The sequence below is a fragment of the Stegostoma tigrinum genome, chromosome 38, assembly GCF_030684315.1.
Source record: "Stegostoma tigrinum isolate sSteTig4 chromosome 38, sSteTig4.hap1, whole genome shotgun sequence".
Classification (NCBI taxonomy): domain Eukaryota; kingdom Metazoa; phylum Chordata; class Chondrichthyes; order Orectolobiformes; family Stegostomatidae; genus Stegostoma; species Stegostoma tigrinum.
The window spans coordinates 22,179,395-22,206,402 of NC_081391.1; the positions used below are offsets into that span (position 1 = coordinate 22,179,395).

Genomic DNA, 27,008 nt, shown 5'->3' on the forward strand with positions numbered 1-27,008 from the left:
TTTGTAACTTGTCAGTGCCCTGAGAAATTCCAAACACTTTTTGGATAGGGTTTAGTCAAGCCCATTCTTTCAAATTAGTTGGACTGAAAACACTGGGGTTCTGTGGGTCTAGCAACATCTCTGGAGATGTAAAGTAAGTTGGGATTTGGGGCCTGAACATGACAATGAAGGAAGAGCACATTTCTGTTAACTAGGTCACTTTTGTTTCCCGTTCAGATTTTTCAGCATTGCTTTCTGTGCATAAGTGGCTGTGAGCAAGGTTTCTTATTCTGCATTGTCTTTCTTTCACATCTCATCTTTAGCAGGCAGAAACACAGAATGTCAGAACAGTTTTGAAGGGCTGAATGGCCTCGTCCTGCGTCAACATTTCAGATTGGTAACCTTTCATAAGAACCTATTAATCGTCTTTCTCTGCTCACAGGTGCTGCCAGAATGCTGATTATTTTCAGCTTTTATTTCATGCTACAAGTTAGAAAAAGTGAGTCACCTTGGCCACCGGGACCTAGTCAAAAAAAAACAAAGTAACCCTTAGCCATGCAGTACAAGTGTAACGAAGCTGCTATGTAAATCACAACAATCATTGTTTATGTGTCTGCAACAGAACCAAACTCAATGACAGCAAAAGCCAACCAAAGCTCTCTCAAAATGTTTTAACTGAATCTGCCTCCGTGCTTCCAAACAGTGCGATCCATTGGAACCACCAACCTGATTCAGAAGGGAGTGTGCCAACAGAATCAGGCTTGTGGCTTTTTAAGCTGTGACAGCAGATACTGTACTCACCACGGTACTAGCATTCACAGCCGGCTCAACACCACCATTGACCTCTGTTTGTTCCTTCTTTCCTTCCTCCATATCCGTCACAGTGCCTGGTCCCTTCTTTTTCTTCAGCTTTGCGAGGATGGAGGATTCCCTTTCAGGGAAAGGGGGCATCTCTTCTAAGACAGTAGCCTGCAGAGGAGAGGGCAAGAAGAGAAATTACTTTTACTGGGGCTCAACTTTAATAACTGATCACACCTCACCCACTCACCCCATTCATGCAGAAGTACACTGCAACGGGTATCATTGGTTGCAGGATCAGCAACTCATATTCCATTTGGGAACCCTGCAGCCCAATGGTATCAACGTGGATTTCACAAGCTTCAAAATTGGACACACCCCCCCGCCCCACCACATCCCAAAACCAGCCCAGCTCATCCCCACCTCCCTAACCTGTTCTTCCTCTCACTTATCCCCTCCTCCCACCTCAAGCTGTACCCCCATCTCCTACCTACCCACCCCCTTGACTTGTCCGCCCTCCCTGGACTGACCTACCTCCCCACCGACACTCACCTTTACTGGCTCCATCCCCACCTCGAACTTGTCTAACAACAAGAGAGCGGCTAAAAGCACTGACTCAGATGAGGGACATTCTAGTTTGTCTTGCTGACAAGACAGCTGCAAGTGAACAGTCACTATATTTAAATGGCTCATTCAAATAGTTATCTGTCAGTTTACAACATACCCCTTTAATCCTGGTATGGGGGGGTGCCAGCCTAGATTATGCGCTCAAGTCTTTTCAATGGGGGACTCAAACCCACAAGTTCTAATTCTGAAACAGTTCTTTACATTTAATCTGAAGCAGCAACACTGAAGAAAGTCTGAGGCATGGGCTTTATACGCACCAGGACATCAGTGCTGGCAATTGAGCTGAGCTTGAGGTACTCCACGGCCCTCTGTTGGAGTTCCACATCAGAGTTTCGGAGCTGGCTGTCACTGCGCAGCACATCCTGGATTGTGGTCTTGGTCTCAGGGAAGAGGTTGACAAACTTGATGTAAGAGGAGAGCAGCAGAGCGCGGGTCGGAACGCTGCACAAGTGGAACTTAGAATGCAGCAAGTTGAACTGAACCAAGGGGCTGAAAAGGACAGGCACATCAGGGAGGAATAAAACACACATGTTAGAAATAACCAGAGGCAAGCATACCAACTGAGATAGTATAGGAAAATACCAGCTATTCACTGAACCTGCCACAGTTTGCAGCATCTCAAGCACCACAATTCGCAACATCCACCCAAATTCACAACCCACAACCTGGAAGAATAAAGGCAGGTCCGCTACTACTTGGATATACATCAACCATTCTTTCATCACTTCCAGGTCAAAACCCTTGAACTACCTTCCTAAAAGCACAAAAGCACTTCTACCACAGAGCTCACTGCTACCCTAAAAGGCAATTACTGAAGGGCAATATGTGCTGTTCTTGCCAGTGATACCCATATGCCAAGAGTGATTTCCTTTTTTCAAAAAAAGGGACAGACAAGAGAAACCAGGGGCATTGTTGCTCTTCCCACGAGTTATTCTGCGCAGAAACACACAGTTAATACACTACCAGGAGAAAGGAAAATAACAAACTGAATTTCAGTTCTGGGTTCTACTCTTAATTCATCAACACAGGAAATTTCCATTTGCTGAAGGGCCTGTTCTGTGCTGCTGTACTATTTTGAATGTTATGTCAATATATATCTTGCGTAAAACAAAAACAAAAATACAAACAAACTGCAACCAAGTCAACATCTGTGAAAAGGCAATTTGGCGTATCCCTCCTTTAGAACAAAGAAAAGTCCCATTATCAATGTACAAATAGTTTGACAATAATATCCAGAGTTGGGAGACGACACACAGTCTACCCTATTTTTAAACAAATGTCATCACTTCAATTAGTATATCTTTTGATCAGCAATAAGTGCAGAGATGTGGAACATGCATCACATCTGAACTGCACACAAGGCAAGAACAGGAGACAAATGGGAACAGCACTGCCCCCAGGTCACATACCATAGCAACATGGACAAACACCAATCATTATTTCATTGTCACTGGGTCAAAAACCTGACAATATCTTCACCATACAAAGTACAGCAATTGAAGGAGGCAGCTCACCACCAACTTAAGAGAAATTAGATCCAACAATGTCAGCCTTGCCTGTGACATCCCATGATAAATTATTAAAAAACACAGACTGGGGAGGAGGAGACACAATGTTATGAGGTCCTGAGCACAAATCCAAGGTAAAAGTGGTCCAGGATTTAGTGAAATAAGAGATGCCCCTCCAAACTTGGAGGAAATGTAATAGAAACTGTACATTGTACCAGCTCAATGTTACCTCAGGTGTTTGCTGCATACACGAAATGTGGACAAACCATCATAGAACAAAACTATTCATGTAACAAACCAGGTTAGATCACTCATCTAAATACAGAGAACAAATTAGCTTCTTGCACTCAGCACACCAAAGTCAGTTGATGCCACAAACAAAATAAGGCCTCACTTAAAACGACAATGGTTCCAAGGAAGACCATTGAGATGTTAAAGAGCTCTGGCTGTTCACACACCAAGCAAACTGAAAAGTTGCTCATGACTAGAGCACTTCCCCATTCCATTCTGAGCAAAAGTACCAATCTGAAAGCTAATGGTTTCTGTTTTACCTTCTTCAGCTCACCTGGATCGTGGATCACCTGCAATGAGATTCCCAAATTCTCCCAAGATGTATCCACCCACCTTCACCATGTTCTCATGGCAGGCTGGTGCCTGGAGTGCCTGAGGGTGAAATCAAAAATAATTTCACTTGGAAATTCTGATCACAGGAGGTAGCCCTTTGCTCAAAACTTCCATCTGCTCTAAATGGTTGCTTTTATACCATATCCCTTTTGAAAATTCAGTATTTTTCTGAAAGCTGTAATCAATGTAGCAATCACTGTAGCAAAGTGCTCCACATTCTGCTAACTTCATGTTTCTTTCAGCAGTCAACTCTTCATTCTGGGATTCTCTCTCAAGCCGGCGGCCTCGCATCTCCGACTAATCTACCACTAGAAAAGGCATCTCACGGCTAATTATTTTTAGTAGTTAAAACGCATTGGTAAAGTGTTGGAAAAGGTTGTAAGGGATTGGATTTATAATCATCTATAAAAGAATAAATTGATTAGGGATAGTCAGCACGGTTTTGTGAAGGGAAGGTCGTGCCTCACAAACCTTATTGAGTTCTTTGAGACCAAACAGGTAGATAAGAGTAAACCGGTTGATGTGGTGTATATGGATTTCAGCAAGGCGTTCGATAAGGTTCCCCACAATAGGCTATTGTACAAAATGCAGAGGAATGGAATTGTGGGAGATATAGCAGTTTGGATCGGAAATTGGCTTGCTGAAAGGAGACAGAGGGTGGTAGTTGATGGGAAATGTTCATCCTGGAGACCAGTTACTAGTGGTGTACCGCAAGGGTCGGTGTTGGGTCCACTACTGTTTGTCACTTTTATAAATGACCTGGATGAGGGCGTAGAAGAATGTGTGTGTAAATTTGCAGACGACACTAAGGTCGGTGGAGTTGTGGATAGTGACGAAGGATGCTGTAGGTTGCAGAGAGACATAGATAAGCTGCAGAGCTGGGCTGAGAGGTGGCAAATGGAGTTTAATGCAGACAGGTGTGAGGTGATGCACTTTGGTAGGAGTAACCAGAAGGCAAAGTACAGGGCTAATGGTAAGATTCTTAGTAGCGTAGATGAGCAGAGAGATCTCGGTGTCCATGTACACAGATCCTTGAAAGTTGTCACCTAGGTTGACAGGGCTGTTAAGAAGGCATACAGTGTTTTAGCTTTTATTAATAGAAGAATCGAGTTCCGGAACCAAGAGGTTATGCTGAAGCTGTACAAAACTCTGGTGCGGCCGCACTTGGAGTATTGTGTACAGTTCTGGTCACCGCATTATAAGAAGGATGTGGAAGCTTTGGAAAGGGTGCAGAGGAGATTTACCAGGATGTTGCCTGGTCTGAAGGGAAGGTCTTACGAGGAAAGGCTGAGGGACTTGAGGCTGTTTTCATGAGAGAGAAGGTTGAGAGGTGACTTAATTGAAACATATAAAATAATCAGAGGGTTAGATAGGGTGGATAGGGAGAGCCTTTTTCCCAGGATGGTGACGGCGAGCACGAGGGGGCACAGCTTTAAATTGAGGGGTGAAAGATATAGGACAGATGTCAGAGGTAGTTTCTTTACTCAGAGAGTAGTAAGGGAATGGAACGCTTAGCCTGCAACGGTAGTAGATTCGCCAACTTTAGGTACATTTAAGTCGTCATTGGATAAGCATATGGACGTACATGGAATAGTGTAGGTTAGATGGGCTTGAGATCAGTATGACAGGTCGGCACAACATCGAGGGCCGAAGGGCCTGTACTGTGCTGTAATGTTCTATGTTCTATGAAATGAGAACCTAATCACAAGAATGGCTGGTTTCTTGTCATGGCATAGTCCAGACTGTGTTATCATTTAGACACTGGCTGGTTGACATTTGCAGTGCTCCTTAAGGAATGGAAACTCCTGTAGGAGCCCAGTCAGTGCATTTTTAAAAAAAAAAAATCATTTTATCTAGTGTGGTACATGATCTTTGAGAGCTATTTCCATTATAATTTTGACTAGCTCCCATACCTCATCTTCCAGAATTAGATAAATCCTATGCCATGGACCTTGTGGCACAAAGTTTTAAAATCACCAATAACCATGGAACAGTTATAAGGAGGGAGAAATTTTCAACTCATGCTCAGTTAACAGGTTATAGTTTGGAAATTAGCAAAAACAAGTTTCCAAAGTACTTTATCAAGGAGAACGTCAGGTTGTAACAGGATGAGAAGGGATAACAGCCGCTGAGACAGGGGAAATTTCTAGAAATACTGAAAGATACGGGAAGGAATACTCAAGAAAAAAAATTTGTGGAGTAACATGGCCAAAGACTCTGCCACAAATAAAAGAAAGAAATGCGGGCAATGCATAGTTGAGACAATGGGAGATTAGAGTAGTGGGATCAACGCAGACCAGAGATTTGACAGCAAGGACTAGGAGGAGGATAATATCCTGAAGGATGGTTGATAAGGATTGGGATGACTGGGACCTTGTGACTTTGAGGGACCGAGATTGTAAGTGATTGGTTTAGTTCCAGACAAAAGGAGGAGTTTGAGAGACTTCAGTGGAAGGTCTGCTGGGGTAGGGTGAGACACAGCAAAAACAAAATCATCAAAAAAAAAAAGTGGCAGACACAAAAATGATGGTACTGGCACTCAAAAAGGTTAAAAAAAAAGAGACACAGACTATTTCCAGAAGCAGAATTAGGGTCTTTTAGTAATCACAGCAATTTTAGAATGTGGCTGAAATTCAGAACTCCAAGCGAGAATGTTTACCTCGAACACAGTCTTTGCTGCGTAACCTTGAACATCATCACGGTTAATAACAATCTGAATAACTCGGTACCATACTTCCTCACTGACGTAGTCCCCTGCAATGCGGATGAGGTTCAGAATCGTGTCCACATACCATGTGTAATCCACTGCATACTTCTCTGCTAGAATGGCCACCTTTAGGACCTGTCATGGAATTTTAACAAAAAGAACACAGGTAGTGAGAGTGATAAGCTCTTTGCAAAATGTTGCAGTTGCCCTAGGCTGATGAACAGCTGGGATAAACAGAACACAACTGAACAACACTTAGTGATCTCCCCAGTCAGTGTGGGACATTAGCACTGTTGGATGTTAACAGTAACTTGATCAGTAACCTTGACCACTTAATTCAACGTTCACATCCTTTTACTACCGTGGCTCCAGTGTGAGAGAGACTGAGACTGAGTTTTACTTACATAGCATTTCTTGGCCTCACCATCAAATTTTCATTTTGTTCAGTGTTCTTCCCCCTCTGTACTTACCTGCTTCCTCTACAGGCAAGCAGCAGCAGTAAAAACCCAATGTGTAATGGAGAATTACAGCAAACTTGCACAACCAGGTGTCACCACACACCTGCAAACAAGACAGTTCAAATTCACTTCTGAAGAAGGGTCTCGACCCAAAACGTCAAACTTGCCTGCTCCTCTGATGCTGTTTGGCCTGCAGTGTTTATCCAGCTTCACATCATGTTATCTTAGTTCAAATTCATTTCTTGGAATATGTAAACACAAGGAAAATATCAAGGGAGAAGCAGGCATGGCATGGATACGTTACTCAAATATCCCAAATCACTGGACATAGTCAAACTAAGCAGACTTGCTCACCAAGCAAATCTACAGTGTGTCTTCAGTGAAGCTTCAGAGGGCAGCACACTGAATATGGTACCTGTCACAGTGACAAAATAATGGCTCAGCGAGCAAGACTACAACCTCATCCACAACCCAAGCTACAAATCTTCTCAAAAACTTTGGAGAAAAAGCCTTGGAGGGCAAAAACTGGGAGGAGGTTGGGGTAGTGGTCCTTTTCGGAAAGGCTGAGCAACACCTTCTCACAAACTATCAACCACAATTCCCATTGATATAGCACCTGTAGCTTAAAATCAGGATCTTGTCAATGCCATGCCTTTCCCAAAATCACAAGCACAACTGAGCACCAATACCGCCTTCTCCTTATGCATTTTCCCCGTGTGACTAGTATCAGTAGCGTGCATGCAAAAAATGTTCAATTCAACAGCCTGAGAGGCTTCTCATTGTGAAACCTGCTGTAAAGTAACAATGTTGTATCTATGAGCAGTCTTTTAAAGAGACCACGGGCCAAACAGAGAGGTTCCACATCACTGCTACACTGGTCCAAGTGCACAGCCAAACACAAGTGCACGGGTGTACACCACAATTTAATTTCACTTGTAAATATTTTACACCATATTGCTTCGCTTTACTCATGTGCATTACTATCATTTAGTGAGACTAGCTTAGTCAGAGAGCTCATTGTATTAGTACATCTCATAACTGGCACACATTGATGTTTACAGGGGAATGGGAGTTATTTCCTTTATTATAGAAGAAATAACGTCATGTTTTATGCATTTACTTTACTGAATGTTCACATTAGACTCCAGCATGGCACTCGCCACTCTGTGGGGCATGGCTGAACTGATGGGCTCTGCTTTTAGTTCATAGAATCCCTAGTGTGGAAACAGGCCATTCAGCCCAATAAATCCACAGCACCCTCTGAACAGCATCACCAGTCCCATACCCCTACAACTCAGCATTTCCCACAGCTAATGCACCTAACCTAGACATCCCTGAACACCACGGGACAATTTAACATGGCAAATCCATCTAAGCTGCATGTATTTGGGCCGTGGGAGGAAACCGCAGCATCTAGTGGAAATCCATGCAGACACGGGGAGAACGTGCAAACTCCATACAGGCAGACACCCAAGGGTGGAATCGATCCCAGGTTCCTGGTGCTGTGAGGCAGCAGTGCTAGCCATTGACTACAGTGCCTCAGCTGGCTTTTCTTTCTTTATAAAGGATATTGTCTTAAGAGCCATCTCAGCTGGGGTCCTCGAAATGCTGCAGATAAATTCAAAGCCCTGTAAGGACTGTGACAGCCAACACCCTGAGAGGGACATGTATTTGAACATTTTTTAGGTCCTCATTGTTTTGCCTTTACCAACTGTACACACTATTCCCTCACTACACCAAGTCAGCTGTCCCTTTATCAACTTTGCTATTCCTCTGATCTCTCTTCAGATCCTTCATGCCCCAATCTTACTCCAAAATCCACCCCCTCACTTCCAACACGCCCTTGCTGGCCCTGAGTCTTCACGCAAGAGCCCATTCACTCTCCTGTGCCACTGAGTTAAACAAGGATCTCTCTGCTGACCCCACACACAACTGCATTAAGGCAACATCACCTTTGAATGGTTGTGCACGGGTATCTCATGCACCATCGAAACAATCTTGAAGACAGGATTTCAACGAAATCAGTTGTTAGCGTATTTATGACACGCATAAATGTGACAAGTATGAATCCACGACTGACCAGCGTAATGCTTGACACACCATCAGAAAAACAAATTTCACCTCTTTCAGTCATCCTTGTAGCCTCCACAATACATGCCACCCCACCCCCAAGTAAAAGAAGCCAACAAGGGTGCTTTGCAGGAGCAACATCAGACAAAATTAACAAAGAGGCAGATATCTGCATATCAGACAGTAAGCTGACTCAGAGATAGTTTTGGAGGAAGGTGATTTATCTCACTATTAACCAGCAAGTGGAGGATCAAAAGGCAGAAGTCACACAGCACCAGGTTATAGTGACTTCACCTGACGAAGGAGCAGCGCTCCGACAGCTTGTGTTTTCAAATAAATCTGTAGAACTATAACTTAGTATTGCATGATGTGTGACTTGGCACACCCCAGCCCAACACTGCATCACCACATCATGAATGGTTAATAGGTGGAGATATGAACTGCACAGCATATTTGTAACCTGGGGTGGGGTTCACTGCACTCACTGTTAAATGTTCACCCACTGTTTTGAAATTAGACAAAGCATGGAAAACTCACTATCTCTTCACGAATGGAATAATCAGCTGTTTCCAGGTAGCTCAGCATTTCTGCCACGATTTGTGGAGCATTAGTTCGGTCGCACATGGCATACAGGAGATCTGCTGCTCGTTGGCGAACACTCACATCCCTCTCCGTCTATGGAAAAGAAGCACACAAAAGATGAGTAACTAAATGCAACGGATTCACAAACCTTCTGGAGCATTCTAACAAAAAAAATGGAGTTTTAAGAACGATCATCAGAAAACAAATACAAAAAAAGTAAGGAACTACTATACAAATCCACATATCTCCACTAATTAGGGGTCAATAACCAAAGGACAGAAATTCAAAGGAAGTAATCAAAGGCTAAGTCATAGGAGTCTGGATCTCATTGCCTGAAAGATTGGTCAAGTCAGAAACTTGTAATCAGAACCTGTACAGTGTGGAAGTAGGCCACTTGGACCATTGAGTCCACACTTACCCTCCGAAGAGGATCTCACCCAGACACACCGCCCTACCCTATCCCTGTAACCCTGCATTTTCCACGGCTAATCCACCAGCATGCGCATCTCTGTATAATATGGGCAATTTATAATGGTCAATCCGCCTAACATGGGAGGAAACAGGAGCATCCAGAGGAAACCCACGCAGACGCAAAGAGAACGTACAAACTACACACAAACAAAGTCACCTGAGGTTGGAAGTGAAACTGGGTCCGTGGCACTGAGGCAGCAGTGTTAACCACAAAAGAATGGGCAGCATTGTGCACAATGTAAGTGATAAGTAATAAGTAGTATTTAGAAATACTGGGAGAAATCAAGGGGAAGTGATGGCCTAGTGTTATCACTGGTCTTTTAATCCAGCTACCCAAGTAATGTTCTGGAGACATGGGTTCGAATCCCACCGCAACAGATAGTGCACTATGAATTCAATAAAAATCTGGAATTAAGAGTCTAATGATGTCTATGAAATCATCGTCAATTGTCAGGAAAAACCCATTTGGTTCACTAATGACCTTTAGGGAAGGACGCTACCTGGTCTGGCCTACATGTGACTCCAAACTCAGCAGTGTGGTTGACTCTTAACTGCCCTCTGGGCAATTAAGGATGGGCAACAAATGCTGTCCAAGGCAGCAATACCCTCATTTTGTGAATGCATTTTAGAAAAGACTTGTGACCATAGCCTCCAGGGCTCTGGTCCAAAAACTGAAAAAAAAAAAATGGAATCTGTGTAATCAGATCTTTTGTAACCAGCACAAATACAACAGGCAAAATGGCTGCCTCCTGTGCTGCAAATGTCTAGGAGTCAAAATAAAAATTCAAGCAACCTTTAGATTTGGAAATGTATTGCATTCAATATCACAAAATTGCTACACAATGCAGAGAAAGGCTATTCATTCCATCATGGCTGTGCTTGCTCTCCTGATTTATCATTCTCCTACTTCTCCCAGTAATCATACACACAGTTTCCTTTTCAGATAAACTTCTAATTCCCTTCTGAATGACTCAATTGGACCTGCTCCTCCATACTCTCAGGCTGCGCATTCCAGATTCTCGACACCTATTACATGAAAAAGATTTTCATGTCACTTTTACTTCACGCACTAATTACATAAACTCCAACCCTCATGCAAGGGGAGCAGTTTCCCCTTATTTATTTTATCCCGACATCTCATGATTTTGAATACCTTTAGCAATTCTCCTCTTCGCCTTCTCTTCTCCAAGAGAAAGAGCTTCAATAACTCCAAACCACCTTCAGAACAAACTCCTTGTAAACCTGTTCTGCATTCTCTCTACAACGCCTTCATATCCTTCCAAACATGTAGTGCCTGACCTGAATGCAATATTCCAGTGTCTTATACCAGTTCAACACAACTTCCTTTCCCTTGAGATAACACGGTGTGAAGCTGGATGAATACAGCCGGCGAAGCATCAGAGGAGCAGGAAAGCCTGACATTTCGGGCCGAGACCTTTCCCTTGTACTTCTTTCTCCAAGGTCACAAAACCTAAGATGTTAGGGCAGCACGGTGCTTAGTGGCTAGTATTGCTGCCTCTCAACACCTGGGACCTGGTTCAATTGCAGCCTCAGGTGACTGTCTACGTGGAGTTTGCACATCCTTCCTGTGTCCACGTGGGTTTCCTCCAGGCACTCCAGTTTCCTCCCACAGTCCAAGATGTGCATAGGTGGATTGGTCATGCTAAATTACCCACTGTCCAGGGATGTACAGGCTAGGTAAATAAGCCACGGGAAATCATGATTACAGGGATAGCGTGAGTCTGAGTGGGAAGCTCCCCAGAGTCAGTGTGGACTCAATGGGCCGAACGGCCTGCTACCACACTGTAGGGATTCTATGATTAAGCAGCAAGATATTAAGTTCCTTTGCTGGCATTATGATACCCAAACAGATGCCAGCTTTCCAATGCCTTACTCAAGGATAGATTTCTCCATGAGCTTAGACAACTATTTAGCCATATGAGACTCCACAACCTTGTCCCATCCCATCTCATTCATTCTATGTTCGTGTTTGAACAAAGATCGTGAAATGGCAGGTACCGTGATTACCCCCTCTAATCCATAAGCAAAGTTAATTGCTTACCTTCAGCGCATTGATTACTGTTTCAATGTGGGTTTTGACAGCTTCGTGAGAAAATTCAGAGCCCGCCAGTAGACACATGCTTTCCAGAGCCAGGTATCGCAAGTTAGTCTCACGGTGCTGCAGGAACTGACCGAGCTGGTTGCATGCACGCACCAACAGGTTTGGCTCACTGCCAGAAAATTAAACACATGTATGTTTTTTAAACAAAACATTTGATGTACACTGTGTATTTTCGATAAAATTTAATTTTGGGCTTGGTTTGAGTTAGTGACCTCCTGGCTTTGTGTGTCTCTGAAGCTAATAATTAACTTGCAAATATTTCTGTAGCCATGGTGATTTCCTTGAAGACAGTTTTTGAGGCCTGGTTTTAAGAATGCTTTGTGTGCTGCTAATGATTATGTTTTGTTTATCTTAGATTGCTTTGGATTGGAATGCAGCATGGTAAATAATGGGGCGTCAACTTTTGAGACACATTTCTGGAACATTTTTTAAAATAGGGGTCAAGGGAAACACTTACAGCTTAGAGAGGAAGACTTTTGGTTTCAGTTTTACTCGAAGTTTACAGCAATCCTGTGAAGTTCTTTGAATATATATCACTGTGACCAGTGTTCTTGAGAAGGTAAGGATTTAGTAAACTAGATTGTCTTAAAGAGATCAATGTTAGCTCCAGACCAAAAGTGTAGGGACAAAACCCTGAATGGTTATTTAAGCTGTGTACATAAACATTTAGGGGTATGATAGCTTCAGGAAGACGTTATCTGCAGTTCCAGTGTAGAAGTTGAAATCATAAGTGATTAAATATTCCGAGGTGTTGCATACAGGAACTCTTACACATATTGTACAAGTAGTGTTTTGGGTGCTGTATTGTTTTGAGTTCTAAGAGCTGTTATTTTTCTTTTATTTTTTCAAAAGTACTGTTTTGGGATTAATGGAATGATACTTTTACCATGCATTTAAAAATCTTTGCAGTTAGAGAAATAGATGGCTTGGTTTATTCCATTTTCTTTTGCCTTTCTTAATAAGCTTCATTTTTATTGTTAAAGCAAAACCTGCAGAAAGAGATACTTCAAATGCAAAACAAGTCAAAGACTGATCTATCAAGCCAGGTTTTCATCTGGGATGTGATTTGTCCAGGAATAACATCAACTGATATCATAATGCATGCATGCACGCACAAGTGTAAAACAAACATTTTAAATAACAAACCTTAAATCCTCCTCCCAGTCTTATCAAACTGAAAGTAACGCCCCATACAAGGCACTAAAGCTGGCTCCTGACATGAATACCATGCAAAGTCAACTTGCTAGCAAATCAGAAGAGCAGTGCAGCTCACCAGACAATATAAAAGAAACTTGTAGGTCCCAAGACAGTGAGAAGAGTGGGAAACAAGTCCACTTTGGCCCCAGTGGCTGTTCTAAGAGTGCACAGAAGCAATTCAGAGTCTACTCCCCATGCTTCTTCTGCTTAACGCTGCACTTCAGCACAACTCAAATCAAGAGATCCAGTGCTGAAGGGAAGGCTGTAGAATTTAAACTCATACCTTACTATTCACTTGTACAATGGTTTCTCTGCTGTTCAAGCATGCTCCCGTCCTGCCACTTTCTGAATTTCTTACATTTTGTGTGATGTGTATTCAGAGTGCCCAACTGGCTCTATACTGTTGGGCTTCTTGACCAAGGAACATGTCAAATTTAAATCGACCGCATCAGACAATGCAGATGCTGCATTATTTATACTGAAACTTAAGGTGGAAGGATGGTCAGAGAGATGCCACGTTACATACCTGTCGTAATGTATAATAAGGCTGATTGCTTCAAAAAGAATTGCATTCTTAGCATTGGAGTGTTGTACCTTCTTGGATTTGGGCGGTTCCTGGGCTTTATTGAGGATAGTCTCCATACATTCAATCAGGCGACCCTTAACAGCAGTGTCCTCTGCAAAGGATGAAACAGTGAAGTGGAAATAAACTGTCCGTATATGAGCCCAGGGTGCCAACACCAACTGGAGTTCTCTTTCTGATAGTAGTAGCTATCACAACACTGAGCAACTAGTTAAACTTGTCACTTCTAATTGAGTAAATTAGTACAACTACACACACACTAATGTCCTTTAGGGAAGGAAACTGCTATCCTTAGCTCGTCTGGCCTACATGGGACTCCAGTGGTTGAACCTTAACTGCCCTCTGGGCAATTAGGGATTGGCAATAAATGCTGCCCCAACCAGCGACACCCCTGATCCCATTAATTAAAGGACTCACTGGAATCTAGACACCATTCACTTGGACTTACGCACAGTAACTACAAATCTTGCATTCAGTGTGCAACCATCGATGAAAGACAAAAGCAGAAATTGCTGGAGATACTCAGCAGGTCTAGCAGCATCTGTGGAAAGAAAGCAGAGTTAATGTTTCAAGTCCAGTCATACTTCTTCAGAACTTTGTTGTTTTCTCCTCAGAGACTTGCTGAGTTTCTCCAGCAATTTCTCTTTTTGTTTGTTTCAGATCTCCAGCATCTGCAGTTCTTTATTTCTTTAACTACACCCCTTGTTTTCCGTTTCCAATAATTTTGGTCTTATTTTTGCGGCTCCCATTCTAATTTAGTATATAAACATTTCCCATTCAACTATGCTAATGCAAATATTTCCCTTTCAACTATGCAATGTCAACTTCTAGATTGTAATGGCAGACTTAGAGCCCTTATATTTAACGATCATGCTACAATAACTGCAAGCAATGCCACGAGTAATTATTGTAGTGACCCATTAATTATTTAGTCACAACGATGAAAAGACAGTGTTATAAGTAGCTGGGTGCCTTACCAGGTGGAGGATAACACTGCAGGAGTCGTAGCAGCTTGACAGAAAGCCAGGGTGCTGGAACAAAGTAATATGTGTAATCCTGAAGATCAGTGGAGGCAGATGACACAATCTGTAACAGCCATGAAATAAAAATCAAGCTACTGGTCGTTTGTAAGTCACAATCTACTTATTGGTGATGTCAGGAAAGACTTGTCACAATATGGATATTTATCTGCACACAGCTGGGTTCCAATATGAATCTTGTACTCAAAAGAGAGAGAAATGCTGATCTTGGGAAAATCGCACACTTTCCACCTGAAGCATCCATCTCAAACACCAAGCATGCCCAGTTGCAGTCTGAAGCAAGGAGAAAATACTGGAAGTACTCAGCTAGTCAGGTAACTACTTCTTCCTCCTCCAGCGTTTTCAGGTCAATGAATTGCTGACTCTTTCTTCTGCTATGTTTGAACACTATGATTGGTGAAAAATCAGCATCCAATTCAATGAACAATATGACTGCAAACTACCCAACTGTCTTAAACATTCTTTCGTGGATCAAACAGTAAGGAGACTATCAGCAAGAGTTCTAACAAGCATTTGATGAAAAACATACAATAATTATGGATACTTCCTCGCTTTGGGGAGGACATGGGAGAGCAAGAAACTAGTCTCCCACCCAGCATTCTGTTCACCTGAAGAGATCAGAACCTGTTCCCATGCAAAACAAAAAGTGCACTGTGCCTCATCATTAAGCAGCAAACACATCACACTGTCACTGCAACTATCCCCAACTGAATTTTATCTACTGCTGTAGCTGCTTTCACTAAGATAGAGTCCAAAGGGGTTTAACCTTCTGACAAGCAGCGCTAGATGTGGTGTAGATGTACACTCATGGTCATAGAGAATGTAGCATACAGCTCAAGCTCAAGAAGGGAAGCTGGATGGAAATCAGAAGAAACAGCACTGACTGGTTTTCTTTGCTGATATTAAAAGGCAATGCAGAGCTTTGACTGTGACCACAGCTATTAAAGTGAACATATTCTGGTCTTTATAACTTCGTATTACACTAAGCAAAATCTTTATCTGCCACAGCGTGGAGAGACTAGTGGCAGGAAAGCACCTGCCAGTTTCCTTTTGAGCAGAAAATCAATTAACCCACATACTCACAGAAAACCAACTGTTTAAAACAGCAATCGATTAAGTCTGCAAAGCACAGGATAAATCCAGATCTAGAAAATCAAGTACCAATGCACCCACTTACCCGACTAAGTCTGGAAACAGCCAATGAAACACAAGTCTTGAATTCATCAGGGTTTTTCTTGCTCAGACAAGTGATGAGACTGGTAGCTGCAGTCACAACCCCCTGCAACAAACCAGAAGAAAAGCGTCAAACGGGTTTAATCTACAAAATACCCCAAATTCATAGATATTTTCACTAGTTGCTTTAGCAAGATAAAATCATATCTAAATTAATAGGTGTTGGTGGCGTGCAGCTTGGTTCTCTTGCCACACTAACACTTCACATTCCTTACACCACCAGTGACAGATCCGTGACTCTATTCCTCATGCAGGTGGCCTCAAGGCCCTCCGCTTCTTCCTGTCCCACAGGCCCGACCAGTCCCCCTCCACCAACACCCTCATCCGCCTAGCCGAACTCGTCCTCACCCTCAACAACTTCTCTTTCGATTCCTCCCACTTTCTACAGACAAAGGGGGTGGCCATGGGTACCTGCATGGGCCCAAGCTCTTTGTAGGTTACGTGGAACAGTCCCTCTTCTGCACCTACACAGGCCCCAAACCCCACCTCTTCCTCCGTTACATTGATGACTGTATCGGCGCCGTCTCTTGCTCCCCAGAGGAGCTCGAACAGTTCATCCACTTTACCAACACCTTCCACCCCAACCTCAAGTTCACCTGGGCCATCTCGAACATATCCCTCACCTTCCGGGACCTCTCAGTCTCCACCTCAGGTAACCAGCTAGAAACTGATGTCCATTTCAAGCTCACTGACTCCCACAGCTACCTAGAATACACCTCCTTCCACCCATCCTCCTGCAAAAATTCTATCCTCAATTCCCAATTCCTCTGCCTCCGCTGCATCTGCTCCCAGGATGAGGCATTCCACTCCTGCACATCCCAGATGTCCACGTTCTTCAAGGACCGCAACTTTCCCCCCACAGTGGTCGAGAACGCCCTTGACCGCGTCTCCCGCAACACATCCCTCACATCCCACCCTCGCCACAACCGCCCACAGAGGATCCCCCTCGGTCTCACATACCACCCCACCAACCTCCGGATACAACGTATCATCCTCCGACACTTCCACCATCTACAATCCGACCCCACCACCCAAGCTATTTTTCCATCCCCACCCTTGTCTGCCTTCCGGAGATACCACTCTCTCCGCGACTCCCTTGTTCGCTCCACACTCCCCTCCAACCCCACCACACCCGGCACCTTCCCCTGCAACCGCAGGAAGTGCTACACTTGCTCCCACACCTCCTCCTTCACCCCTATCCCAGGCCCCAAGATGACCTTCCATATCAAGCAGATATTCACCTGCACATCTGCCAATGTGGTATATTGTATCCATTGCAGCCGGTGTAGCTTCCTCTACATTGGGGAAACCAAGCAGAGGCTTGGGGACCGCTTTGCAGAACACCTCCGCTTGGTTCGCAACAAACAGCTGCACCTCCCAGTAGCAAACCATTTCAAATCCCCCTCCCATTCCTCAGACAACATGTCCATCATGGGCCTCCTGCAGTGCCACAACGATGCCACCCGAAGGTTGTAGGAACAGCAACTCATATTCCGCTTGGGAACCCTGCAGCCCAATGGTATCAATGTGGGCTTCACAAGCTTCAAAATCTCCCCTTCACCCACTGCATCCCAGAACCAGCCCAGTTCTTCCCCTCCTCCCACTGCATCCCAAAACCAGTCCAGCCTGTCTCTGCTTCCCTAACCTGTTCTTCCTCTCACCCATCCCTTCCTCCCACCTCAAGCCGCACCTCCATTTCCTACCTACCACCTCATCCCGCCTCCTTGACTTGTCCATCTTCCCTGGACTGATCTATCCCCTCCCTACCTCCTCACCTATACTCTCCTCTCCACCTATCTTGTTTTCTCTCCATCTTCGGTCCGCCTCCCCCTCCCTATTTATTCCAGTTCCCTCTCCCCACCCCCTCTCTGATGAAGGGTCTAGGCCTGAAACGTCAGTTTTTGTGCTCTTGAGATGCTGCTTGGCCTGCTGTGTTCATCCAGCTCCACACTTTGTTATCACAGACCCATGACTGACAGCATTTCACCTTTGCACTGTAAATCTTTTGCATGCCTTGTTAAGCTCCATCTGCCTAGTTAGTTAGTTAAGATTGACACTATTCTGAATAGTGACACACTGACCAACATTCTCCCCCTCAACTGATATTACGTTACAACTGCCCCTCAAGTCACTGCTGCTTCTGGAATTTGATGTATGCATCATGACAGCTATATCTATTGGTAAAACAATGATTGCACTTCATTGCATGTGAAACATTTAGAAGGTTTGAAAAAGAACACGAGGTATGCCACAAATGCAAGTTCTTCTTTTTTATCCACCAGCGTTCTCTCCAAGTTGGGAAGAAAGTGGTCTGCAATTGTACAGCTGGGTGCTTGTGAAAGCTCAACCAGATGCACTTCCAACATGCTTTTCTGAAATCTTACTCACAGCCCTTAGTTTCTGTACCTTACTTTCTAAACCCATAGCGTCTGCCATCTCGAAGGACAAGGGCAAGGGCAGCAGGTACGTGGGAAACCACACCCTGCAAGTTCCCTTCCAAGCCACTCACCGTCCTGACTTGGAAATACACTGCCATCCCTTCACTGTCACTGGGTCAAAAGCCTGGCACTCCCACACTAACAGCATCGTGGGTATACCTACATTACGTGGACTGTGGAAGCTCAAGGCAGTTCACCACCACTTTCTCAAAGGTAGTAAATGCTGGCCTAGCCAGAAACATATCCCATGAAACCTTTAGAAAATTTTCACATTGCAAAATTACGAGGGCCCAACATTAGTTGATACAGAAACAATATTTCTTATGGTAAAAGTAAGCATACTCAAACAAAGGGAAGTGACATTGCAGTGGTAATCTCACTGTACTAGTAATCCAGAAATTACTAGATTACTACTATTCTGAGTATAAATTCAAATCCCAGCTTGGTAGCTGGTGAAATCTGAATTAACAAACAAATCTGGAATTTTAAAAAAGTCTAATCATGATCATGTAACCATTGCTGACTGTTGTTAAAAAATACGGTAAGGAAAACTAGCCTCCTTACAGGGTCTGACCTATAAGCAACTCCAGGCCCCACAATGTAGATGATTCTAGAAGAAGACGAAGAAGAAGTCTCTCTATACTTGCTGAAGCAAGGAATGACAAATGTTCCTTCAATGAGAGCGGCAGGCACGGGGGAACATCACCAGCAAGTTCCACTCTCAGCTACTCATGGCAACTATATCTACTGGTTAAAAAAAAAAGACTACACTTCATTGCATGTGAAACATACAGGATGTCTGAGAAAGAACACACGGTATGCCACAAATGAAATCTGATAATCAACCAACCTGAACAGCCCACATTTTCTCAAAGCGAACACAGAGAGAGATCTGAAGTTAATTTTATTTCCATACCAAGTAGAGAATTTATAAAAATGAACAACTATTTGCTTACCAGATGCTGGTCATTTAATAAATGGACCACTCGGGATGTCCACTCGCCCATGGGTACCAGGTCTGGAGATGTCTTGTATAGACGTAGAAGACACAAGGCAGCACTCTGTTTCACACTGTCCATAGTATCACTGCCAACAGAACACCAGCAACAAGTTCAGTGGGAGAAATTAATCCTGGAGGTGCTAATCACATTTATTTTCATAATGAGTTCACCAGATTAAAGAATTTGGATATTGGCTTATGGAATATTGTGCCTTTGGGAATGCAAGGTCAACACAAAAAACGAGTGGCCATGTTCCTCTTTACACTTCTGGAGCTGATACAGCATAAATTAGATATACGAGCACTTCCCTCACTGTGGCCTAATATGATGCCTAGGCCTCAACCTCAAAAGCAATGGTAAGTTGATAAATAAAAACTGTATTTAACATTTAAATTTCCAGGATCTGCAACAAGCGCTAGAAAAATGCAGGAGGTCTAGAAGCAACTGTGGAGTGAGAAACAGAGTTAACAGTTTGAGTCCAAGATATTCCAAAGAACACACAACAGACTCTCAGCATTAGTTGTCAGTCTCAAATACTAACAGACTTGCTGAGCTTCTCTAGCACCTACTTCTCAAAAGCAGGTGTACACACAATGGGGATGCTTTTTCCTTATTTCTTGCACAATCCACTGTTGCCAGTCAGAATGATAATTGCTATAAAGTTCAGGTAACTGAGTAACAGCTGCTCATGATCATTAGAAAATGGGCTGTACTTTATTTGCTACAGAGCTGGAACAGCAGTTGATGTGAGAAAGTTTTTGCCCCAAAAACGTGCCAACAACAAACAGCAATTACATTAATACAAACTTACCCAGCTACCAGGATTTTGGGAATCTCTGAAGCAAATGCCTCTGCCATTTCCCTACTGCCAACATTTGCAATGCAGTGCAGAGCAAGACACATGAAGATGGGATTGCGACTGGCCAGATCATTCTTAATGGCATTGTTAATCAGACGAATCAGCTCACTGTTGGAGTTCACCAGCACCGAAATGAAAAGGTAACCCTGAGAACACAGAACACATGCTTGAACCTGAACTTCTGAAACATGCCGTGATGTAACTGACAACGTTACGAAACTCAGCAGACTAGACAGCCAAACATAATAAACACAATGCAAAGCTGTAAAATGTTATATTTTTGATCTTCAAGGGAGGCAAAGTAGGAAAGTGGAGTTAAGTCAACAATCTGATGAGCCAAGACTTTTACTGAATGATAGAGCAGACTCTAAAGGGCCAAATGGCTCCTAGTTATGATGTTATCAATAAAGGGAGTAGGAAAATTAAGAATTAAGGGTAATCACAGCTCAAAAACAAAAGGTAAACCAAGAACGTATGGACAAGATAGGAAAAGATTTAAGTGATCCACCCAGCCAGGACAGCATTGTTGTGGTCAGTATATCCATACTGCGTCCTACCTAAAATAATGGAAGACCAGAGCCAGGACATTCTGCTTCACGTAGTAATAGAACAGAGCAGTGGAGATATAAACCCTGGATTAAGAACCTAGCTCTCCCAGATATCCTAGGCAACATACATCCCTCAACAAGATCCCAGTTCAAGGATCTTCTCATTGTCCCACTGCTGTTTCAGGGAATTTGCTATCTGGGAACGTAACAAGTTTCCTATCATTACAACATCAATTACACTCATTGACAGGAAAGGGCTTCAGGAGGTCCTGAGATATTTTAGACACGCAGGTTCCCTCTTTCTTTAGAAAGTCTACATGTATTGTGTTTGGACAGAGAATCAGTTTCAACTGTAATGCCTGCATTGGTTGAAGGACTGATTAGTCCTTGCTGTCTCAAATTCTGATATGATGGAATGGCAACTTCAGTGTGGAAATTGTCCAACAAGCTTGTAAAAACATTGCTACACGTAAGTCTTGCTCAATGAATTTTGTGGTTTCCTGCCCATCACAGAATGCACAGCAAATCTGAGAAAAGTGAATCTACAAGAGGACTAAGACTGACTTGATCTTATGAGGGGGTCACAGCTTTATGCAGTTTCTGTCATTAGGATGTAGGCCAAGACTTCCCAAACTATGCACAGCAACCAGTCAAAACTTTGAGGTCCCAGGCTCAAATGCAGTAATGGTTGGTTTGGAGCTCTGAATATGTGCTAACAGTTGTGATGCCCCTTTAAATCTTAGTTTCTTTATTAGAAAGTGGGAATGACCTAACTACTCAATCTTGTGGACCTGAATCCTTGAAAATCTAACAGGAAATAGAAAACCAAACATGTGCCCCAAGTGAAGCCTATGATAGATCTATGCCCAAGCCCCATTACCCCAACAAGTGCGATCAAGCAGAAATACTCACAATCTGCTTCTCTGTATATTTATTGGAACTGAGCAGGTTGACTGCCTCCATATGGCCAAAGTCAATGTCATGACCAAGCAGGAAGATAAAGAGCAGTTTGCAAACATATTTCTTCTTACTATAACCATCCAGTGCCTTGTCACCTGCGTAGCAAAAACAGAAAAGAGTTGGAGTTGCCCAGTGTCAGAATTACATTTAAATCAGAGTACTGGCACGCATAGATGATCATGGTCTCTGTATATTCTGGAAGCCATGACAAAGACATTTACCATTCAAAAACAGAAATTTCTGGAGAAACTCAACAAGTCTGGCAGCATCTGTGGAGAGGAAAACTTAACATTGAATACAATTACTGTTCTGAAGAAAAGTTAAGAGTCTGAACTATCATTCTTTGTCTTATCATAGGCATTTATGGTTGTTCCAAAGAGAAGTCTCCAATTCAAAATGTTAACTCTCTCTCGCTACTGATGCTACGGGATCTATGGAGTTTCTTGAGCAATTTACCTTCATTCATGGTTGTGTCAAGATTTGGCAGGGACAAAAAAAAACGCAAAAAGATCATAAGATCAGCCTTCATTCCTTTTCTGACCTCCACTTACTCACCATTGTTATGTATGCTTGTGAGACTAACCAGTGAGAATTTGATTGGGCCAGTTGGTGCACTTTGCAGTTGAACAACCTGCCAAAATATTTATTGCCTAGATTGCCAGGTAATCAGTTAAGCAGGTATCTAATCCTTGTGAAGCTACTCAGCAAATATTTCATTTTATTGGGGAGCGTGGGCGAGAGGTGATATACAGGAAGGAAGGGCTCTGATTATTCAACTCTTTACTAAACATTTACACCCTCCAATCATGGACTCCCTCTCCTAGTACTGAGCTGAGGATGCAGAACTAGTGCTGATTTGTGTGAATTTCTGTGTTTGGAGTGAACGGAGGGGAAAAGAAACCACTGACTCACTACAGGAAGAGGAAACCAGGGCTGCTGTTGATAGGTTTCTGTGGTTTTCTTGGAGTCCTCTGTGTTGTTTTGCATGCGTACATGCGCGCATTCGAAGAGATGGCGCCATGCAGTAAAAGGTTAAAAAAACAAATTCTGGGGCCGAGTGCAGTAAAAATTACATTGACCCTCTTATTTGATGGAGTCTGATATTCCCACACCGACTGAAAACTTGCAACAGTTCGAAACAACCGATCACTGCAACAGCCATGATTGCAAAAGCAACTCAGTTCTCCTATTTTAATATTTGAGAGTGTTTCCCAATTTGAGTTTCTGCTAGCCAGGACTTGTTTTATACTGTAGCACACTCTTCTTTCTTCATGCACAGCAATAGGCAGGATATGCAGAAAGAAAAACTTACACTCAAGTAACCTCCCAGGTCAGTGATTTCATGACTATTTTTAAACAAAAATGCTCTAGATGCAGTGAGGTCTTCCAGCTTATCTCCCCCTCTGAAGACAGTAACTGATGGACCAATATATCCCTCAGGTGTAAACAGGCTTCAGTAGTCTGGGATATGCTTCCCTGTCATATTATTCCAACTTGGAGTCCAGCTCTCAATATCCATGGACTGCATTTTTCAACAGTAGTGACTGGACAGAGATCTCCTTTCTTGGTTTCCCAGATCAGCTGAGAAGTACCAGGCTTGTCTGTCCTTTATCAATTAGTACATGGATGAAGACTGCCTACTTATGGCCTCCACCCTCCAAAAAAAAGGGAAAATAATCCACTTCCCCAACTTAACCAATGATTGAGTGGATGAAGCAATTGGATTTCAATGAGGTTGCCTGTTCTACACTCACTGTCAGGGACTGCTTTCTGCAATTAGTCAATAACTTCATTAAAATAGTATCGCTGCCAGGATGGGAGAAGGTACAGGAGACGGACCCTGGCTTTTCTTCATCTTGCAATTCCGAGGCTGAACTGAATGGAGTCAGGAGGGAGGAATGGTTCTTTCACGAAAAGAAAAGAAAGATCAGCCTCGAATGGAGGAAACAGTTGGAAAGGTTAACGTACAGAAAGACTGCAAACTTTTGCCCTGCCACTGTCTCACTTAGACACCGGTTATATGAAATGCACCCCACATAAACTGAATAGGGGTACCTGAAACTTTCAACACCTTATATCTGCTCCCACCTCGTGCAACATTTGCTGTTTGAAAACTTCTAAGGTTTTCGTAAAGACTTGTGGTTGGGGTCGCGGGTGAGGTCGTTGATTTGCTCGGCGTTCAGACTCATTTTCGTTCTGACGTTTAGTCATCATGCTAGGTAACGTCATCAGTGAGGCCTTCAATGAAGTACTGTTGTTCTGCTCCACAAAGAATTTATATCGTTCAGTCTGTTACGGTCAGTTGTGTTATTTCCGGTTCTTTCTGTGTGGGTTTGTGTATAGGGTCCAATTCTATACGTTTGTTGATTGCCTTTTAGGTTGAGAACCACGCCTCTAGGAATTCCCGTGAATGTCTATGTTAGCTTGGCCTCGTTGTCCTTGCTAAACTGATGGCCTTCATTGTCTGAGCATACTGTCTATTTAGCAGGCACCTACGAATGGACACAGCACCAAGACAGACAAGAAGGAAACTAGCAATCACAATACACGAACATCAGCTAGCAGTAAAACGACACGACAAACTTTCCCTAATATCAGTACACTTGGACAACAAAGACATCGCTTCATTGGAGAGCTCAACGATGATGTTACCTAGCAGGGTGACAAAACGTCTGGACGAAAACAAGCCAGCTCAGCAAGCAAGTCAACAGCCTCACTGTTTGGAAACTGACAGATCTCATTTTCCAACCAAAAAAAAAGGGAAGGAAGGAAAGTCTAGCTAGTGTACTGAGCAATATATTATCTTTCAATTAAACACTGATGAAAGGTAACTGATAGAGGAAGCAAGAATACAAGTCATACTTGCATTGCATCAGAGATTTAAGCTCCACGAGTTAAATCCAGTCATACAGCATGGAAGCCAGTAACATCATTCCAACTCGTCCATGCCAACCAGGATTCCCAAACTACACTAGTCCAATGTGCCTGTATTCCTCTAAAAACTTTTCCTATTCACACACCTGCCAAAATATCTTTTAAGTGTTGTAAATGTACCTACCTCTACTAGTTCCATTGGCGGTTCATTCCATACCTGTACCACCCTCTTTGTGGGCAAGTTGACTCTCAGGTCCTTTTACATCTTTCTCTTCTCTCCTTAAACCTATGCCTTCTAATTTTGGATTCCCCTATCCAAGGGAAATGACCTTTACTATTCTCCTTATCGATGCCTCATGATTTTATAAATCTCCACACTGGTCACCCTCAACCTCCGAAACTCTAGATTTAAATTAAAAAAAAAAGAGTCCCAGCCTATCATTAGCTCAAACCCTTCAGTCCTGGTAACATCCTTGTAAATCTTTTCTGCACCCTCTCCAATTTAATACACTCCTTCATATAGCAGGGCAACCAGAATTGTATGCAATGCTCCAAAAGTAGCCTCAATGTCCTGTACAGCTGCAACATGACATGCCAATGCCTTAATCAATGCACTGACCAATGAAGACAAGCATGTCAAATGCCTTCATCACCCTGTCTACTTGCAATGCCACTTTCAAGGAACAATGCACCTTCATAAAATATTAATTTTAATGCATTTCATAGAACATACAGCAACAGGAACGGGGCATTCAACCTAGCATATCTATACCAGTGTTTATGTTCTACCTAACTTCCTCCTACAAATATTTAATTTAATCTCATTTACACAGCATTCTAGTTCTTCCTCCCTTACATGTCTATTTAGCTTTCCGTTGACTATATTAAGTTATCTGCCTCAACCACTCTAGGAAATAAACATAGCCAAGTGTTATTTTTTGTGACAACAATCTCTTATTATCTGAACATGCTCCTCATTCCCCAAGCTCTACATAGGCATCCTCACACCATACGGCTTAACCAAATTGAGAGCGCCACTCAAGCACATCAGCCTGAGCTATGAAGTATCAGGGTGGTGCACAAGTCTGGACGGCAATACACACAAGGTCTTCAGTCAATCCTCTTCAATGCAGGAGGCCATGTGGAAAGAGCAGTACAATAGCCTCTATCAATTAGTTTCCCAGGTAGTATAATTACAAATACATTTCACGTTCTGGGAAGGTGTTTCCCCGTGACCGCGGACGTGACTGTGCCCTTGTCTGTGTCACGAGGTGACACAGGATGAAGACTGCTACTTTTTCTTGACAGCTTCGGCAATATCATTCACCCCAGTTCCACTACCCATCATGCCTGGATGCATCAAGGGGATCAGGAGATCCACAGGTCTGCTTTACTAGTACTCCTCCTCCAGTGGACGATCCTCAACAGGCCTGTAGCCTGCCACTGAAATCCACTGTCCACCGTCACCACCACACATGTGCTCATACCTTTGAACTTCGATCGGATGTTAGCCAGTTCTTTATTTATTCGTTTAATTTCTGCTTCTTTGCTTTTACCTGAAAGAAGGAAAGAGGGACATCATTAATGGAGAAGTTGAAATTGCTCTCCTCAAATCAGAGTTCAATAAGGTTTTAATGGGCAGTGTACAAAATAGACAGAGGGGTTTTGATAATGTGAACAGGGAAAAGCAATCTTACTGGCAGGTTACTTGTAACCAAAAGGCACAAATTTAAAGGTAACTGGCAACATTTCTTTTACACAGTGAATTATAATCTATTCAGGCCTGGGATAGATAGATCATGGATAGACAAGGGACTGCAGGTTTTGCGGGCCGGACAGGAAAGTAGAGCCAGGGCCACAGCCAGACTAATCATCATCATACTGAGTGGTGGAGCAGACTGAAGGCCAAATGGCGTACTCCTGTTCCTCAACCCCACACTCCTGTTAAAAGCACGCAGTCTGAAAACAGAATTTATACAGCCTGCATGGTTGGAAACAGAGTGAAAAAGTAATTTGAACAAGGCAATTGGACATAAAGTTCAATAGGAAACATGCGCAGGGCCACAGAGAAACAACTAAGAAATGGGAATAATTGGGGGACTCTGACAATGAGCAAGCACAGGCATGGTGGGCCAAGTACAGAAAACAATTTCTACACTAATTTCGAGTGCTAAATTCTCCAACGCACCATTTTAAAACTTAGGAGCCTAGCAGATTAGTACTTCAGTTCAACCTGCACAACAGATCAGGATTTGCCTAGTGGCATTATCACTGGATTGCCAATCCAGAGAGCCAGTTTTGAATCCTGCCACGGCAGATAGTGGAATTT

General features: G+C 43.2%; 1 protein-coding gene across 4 annotated transcripts in view; it reads right to left on the reverse strand.

Moving 5' to 3' along the window:
- The window catches only part of ap2a1 (adaptor related protein complex 2 subunit alpha 1), a 57,589-nt gene that overhangs the window by 21,893 nt on the left and 8,688 nt on the right, over window positions 1-27,008 (reverse strand). For all 4 annotated transcript variants that reach the window (XM_059640424.1, XM_059640423.1, XM_059640422.1 and 1 more), the window contains exons 2-14: window positions 26,167-26,235; window positions 21,758-21,900; window positions 20,250-20,443; window positions 19,394-19,523; window positions 15,944-16,045; window positions 14,704-14,812; window positions 13,670-13,820; window positions 11,887-12,055; window positions 9,309-9,446; window positions 6,196-6,378; window positions 3,478-3,575; window positions 1,662-1,893; window positions 781-948 (exon numbers count right to left, since the gene is read on the reverse strand). In XM_059640424.1, coding sequence (XP_059496407.1) covers window positions 781-948; window positions 1,662-1,893; window positions 3,478-3,575; window positions 6,196-6,378; window positions 9,309-9,446; window positions 11,887-12,055; window positions 13,670-13,820; window positions 14,704-14,812; window positions 15,944-16,045; window positions 19,394-19,523; window positions 20,250-20,443; window positions 21,758-21,900; window positions 26,167-26,235 — 1,886 coding nt within the window. The remainder of the gene's footprint in view (window positions 1-780; window positions 949-1,661; window positions 1,894-3,477; window positions 3,576-6,195; window positions 6,379-9,308; window positions 9,447-11,886; window positions 12,056-13,669; window positions 13,821-14,703; window positions 14,813-15,943; window positions 16,046-19,393; window positions 19,524-20,249; window positions 20,444-21,757; window positions 21,901-26,166; window positions 26,236-27,008) is intronic.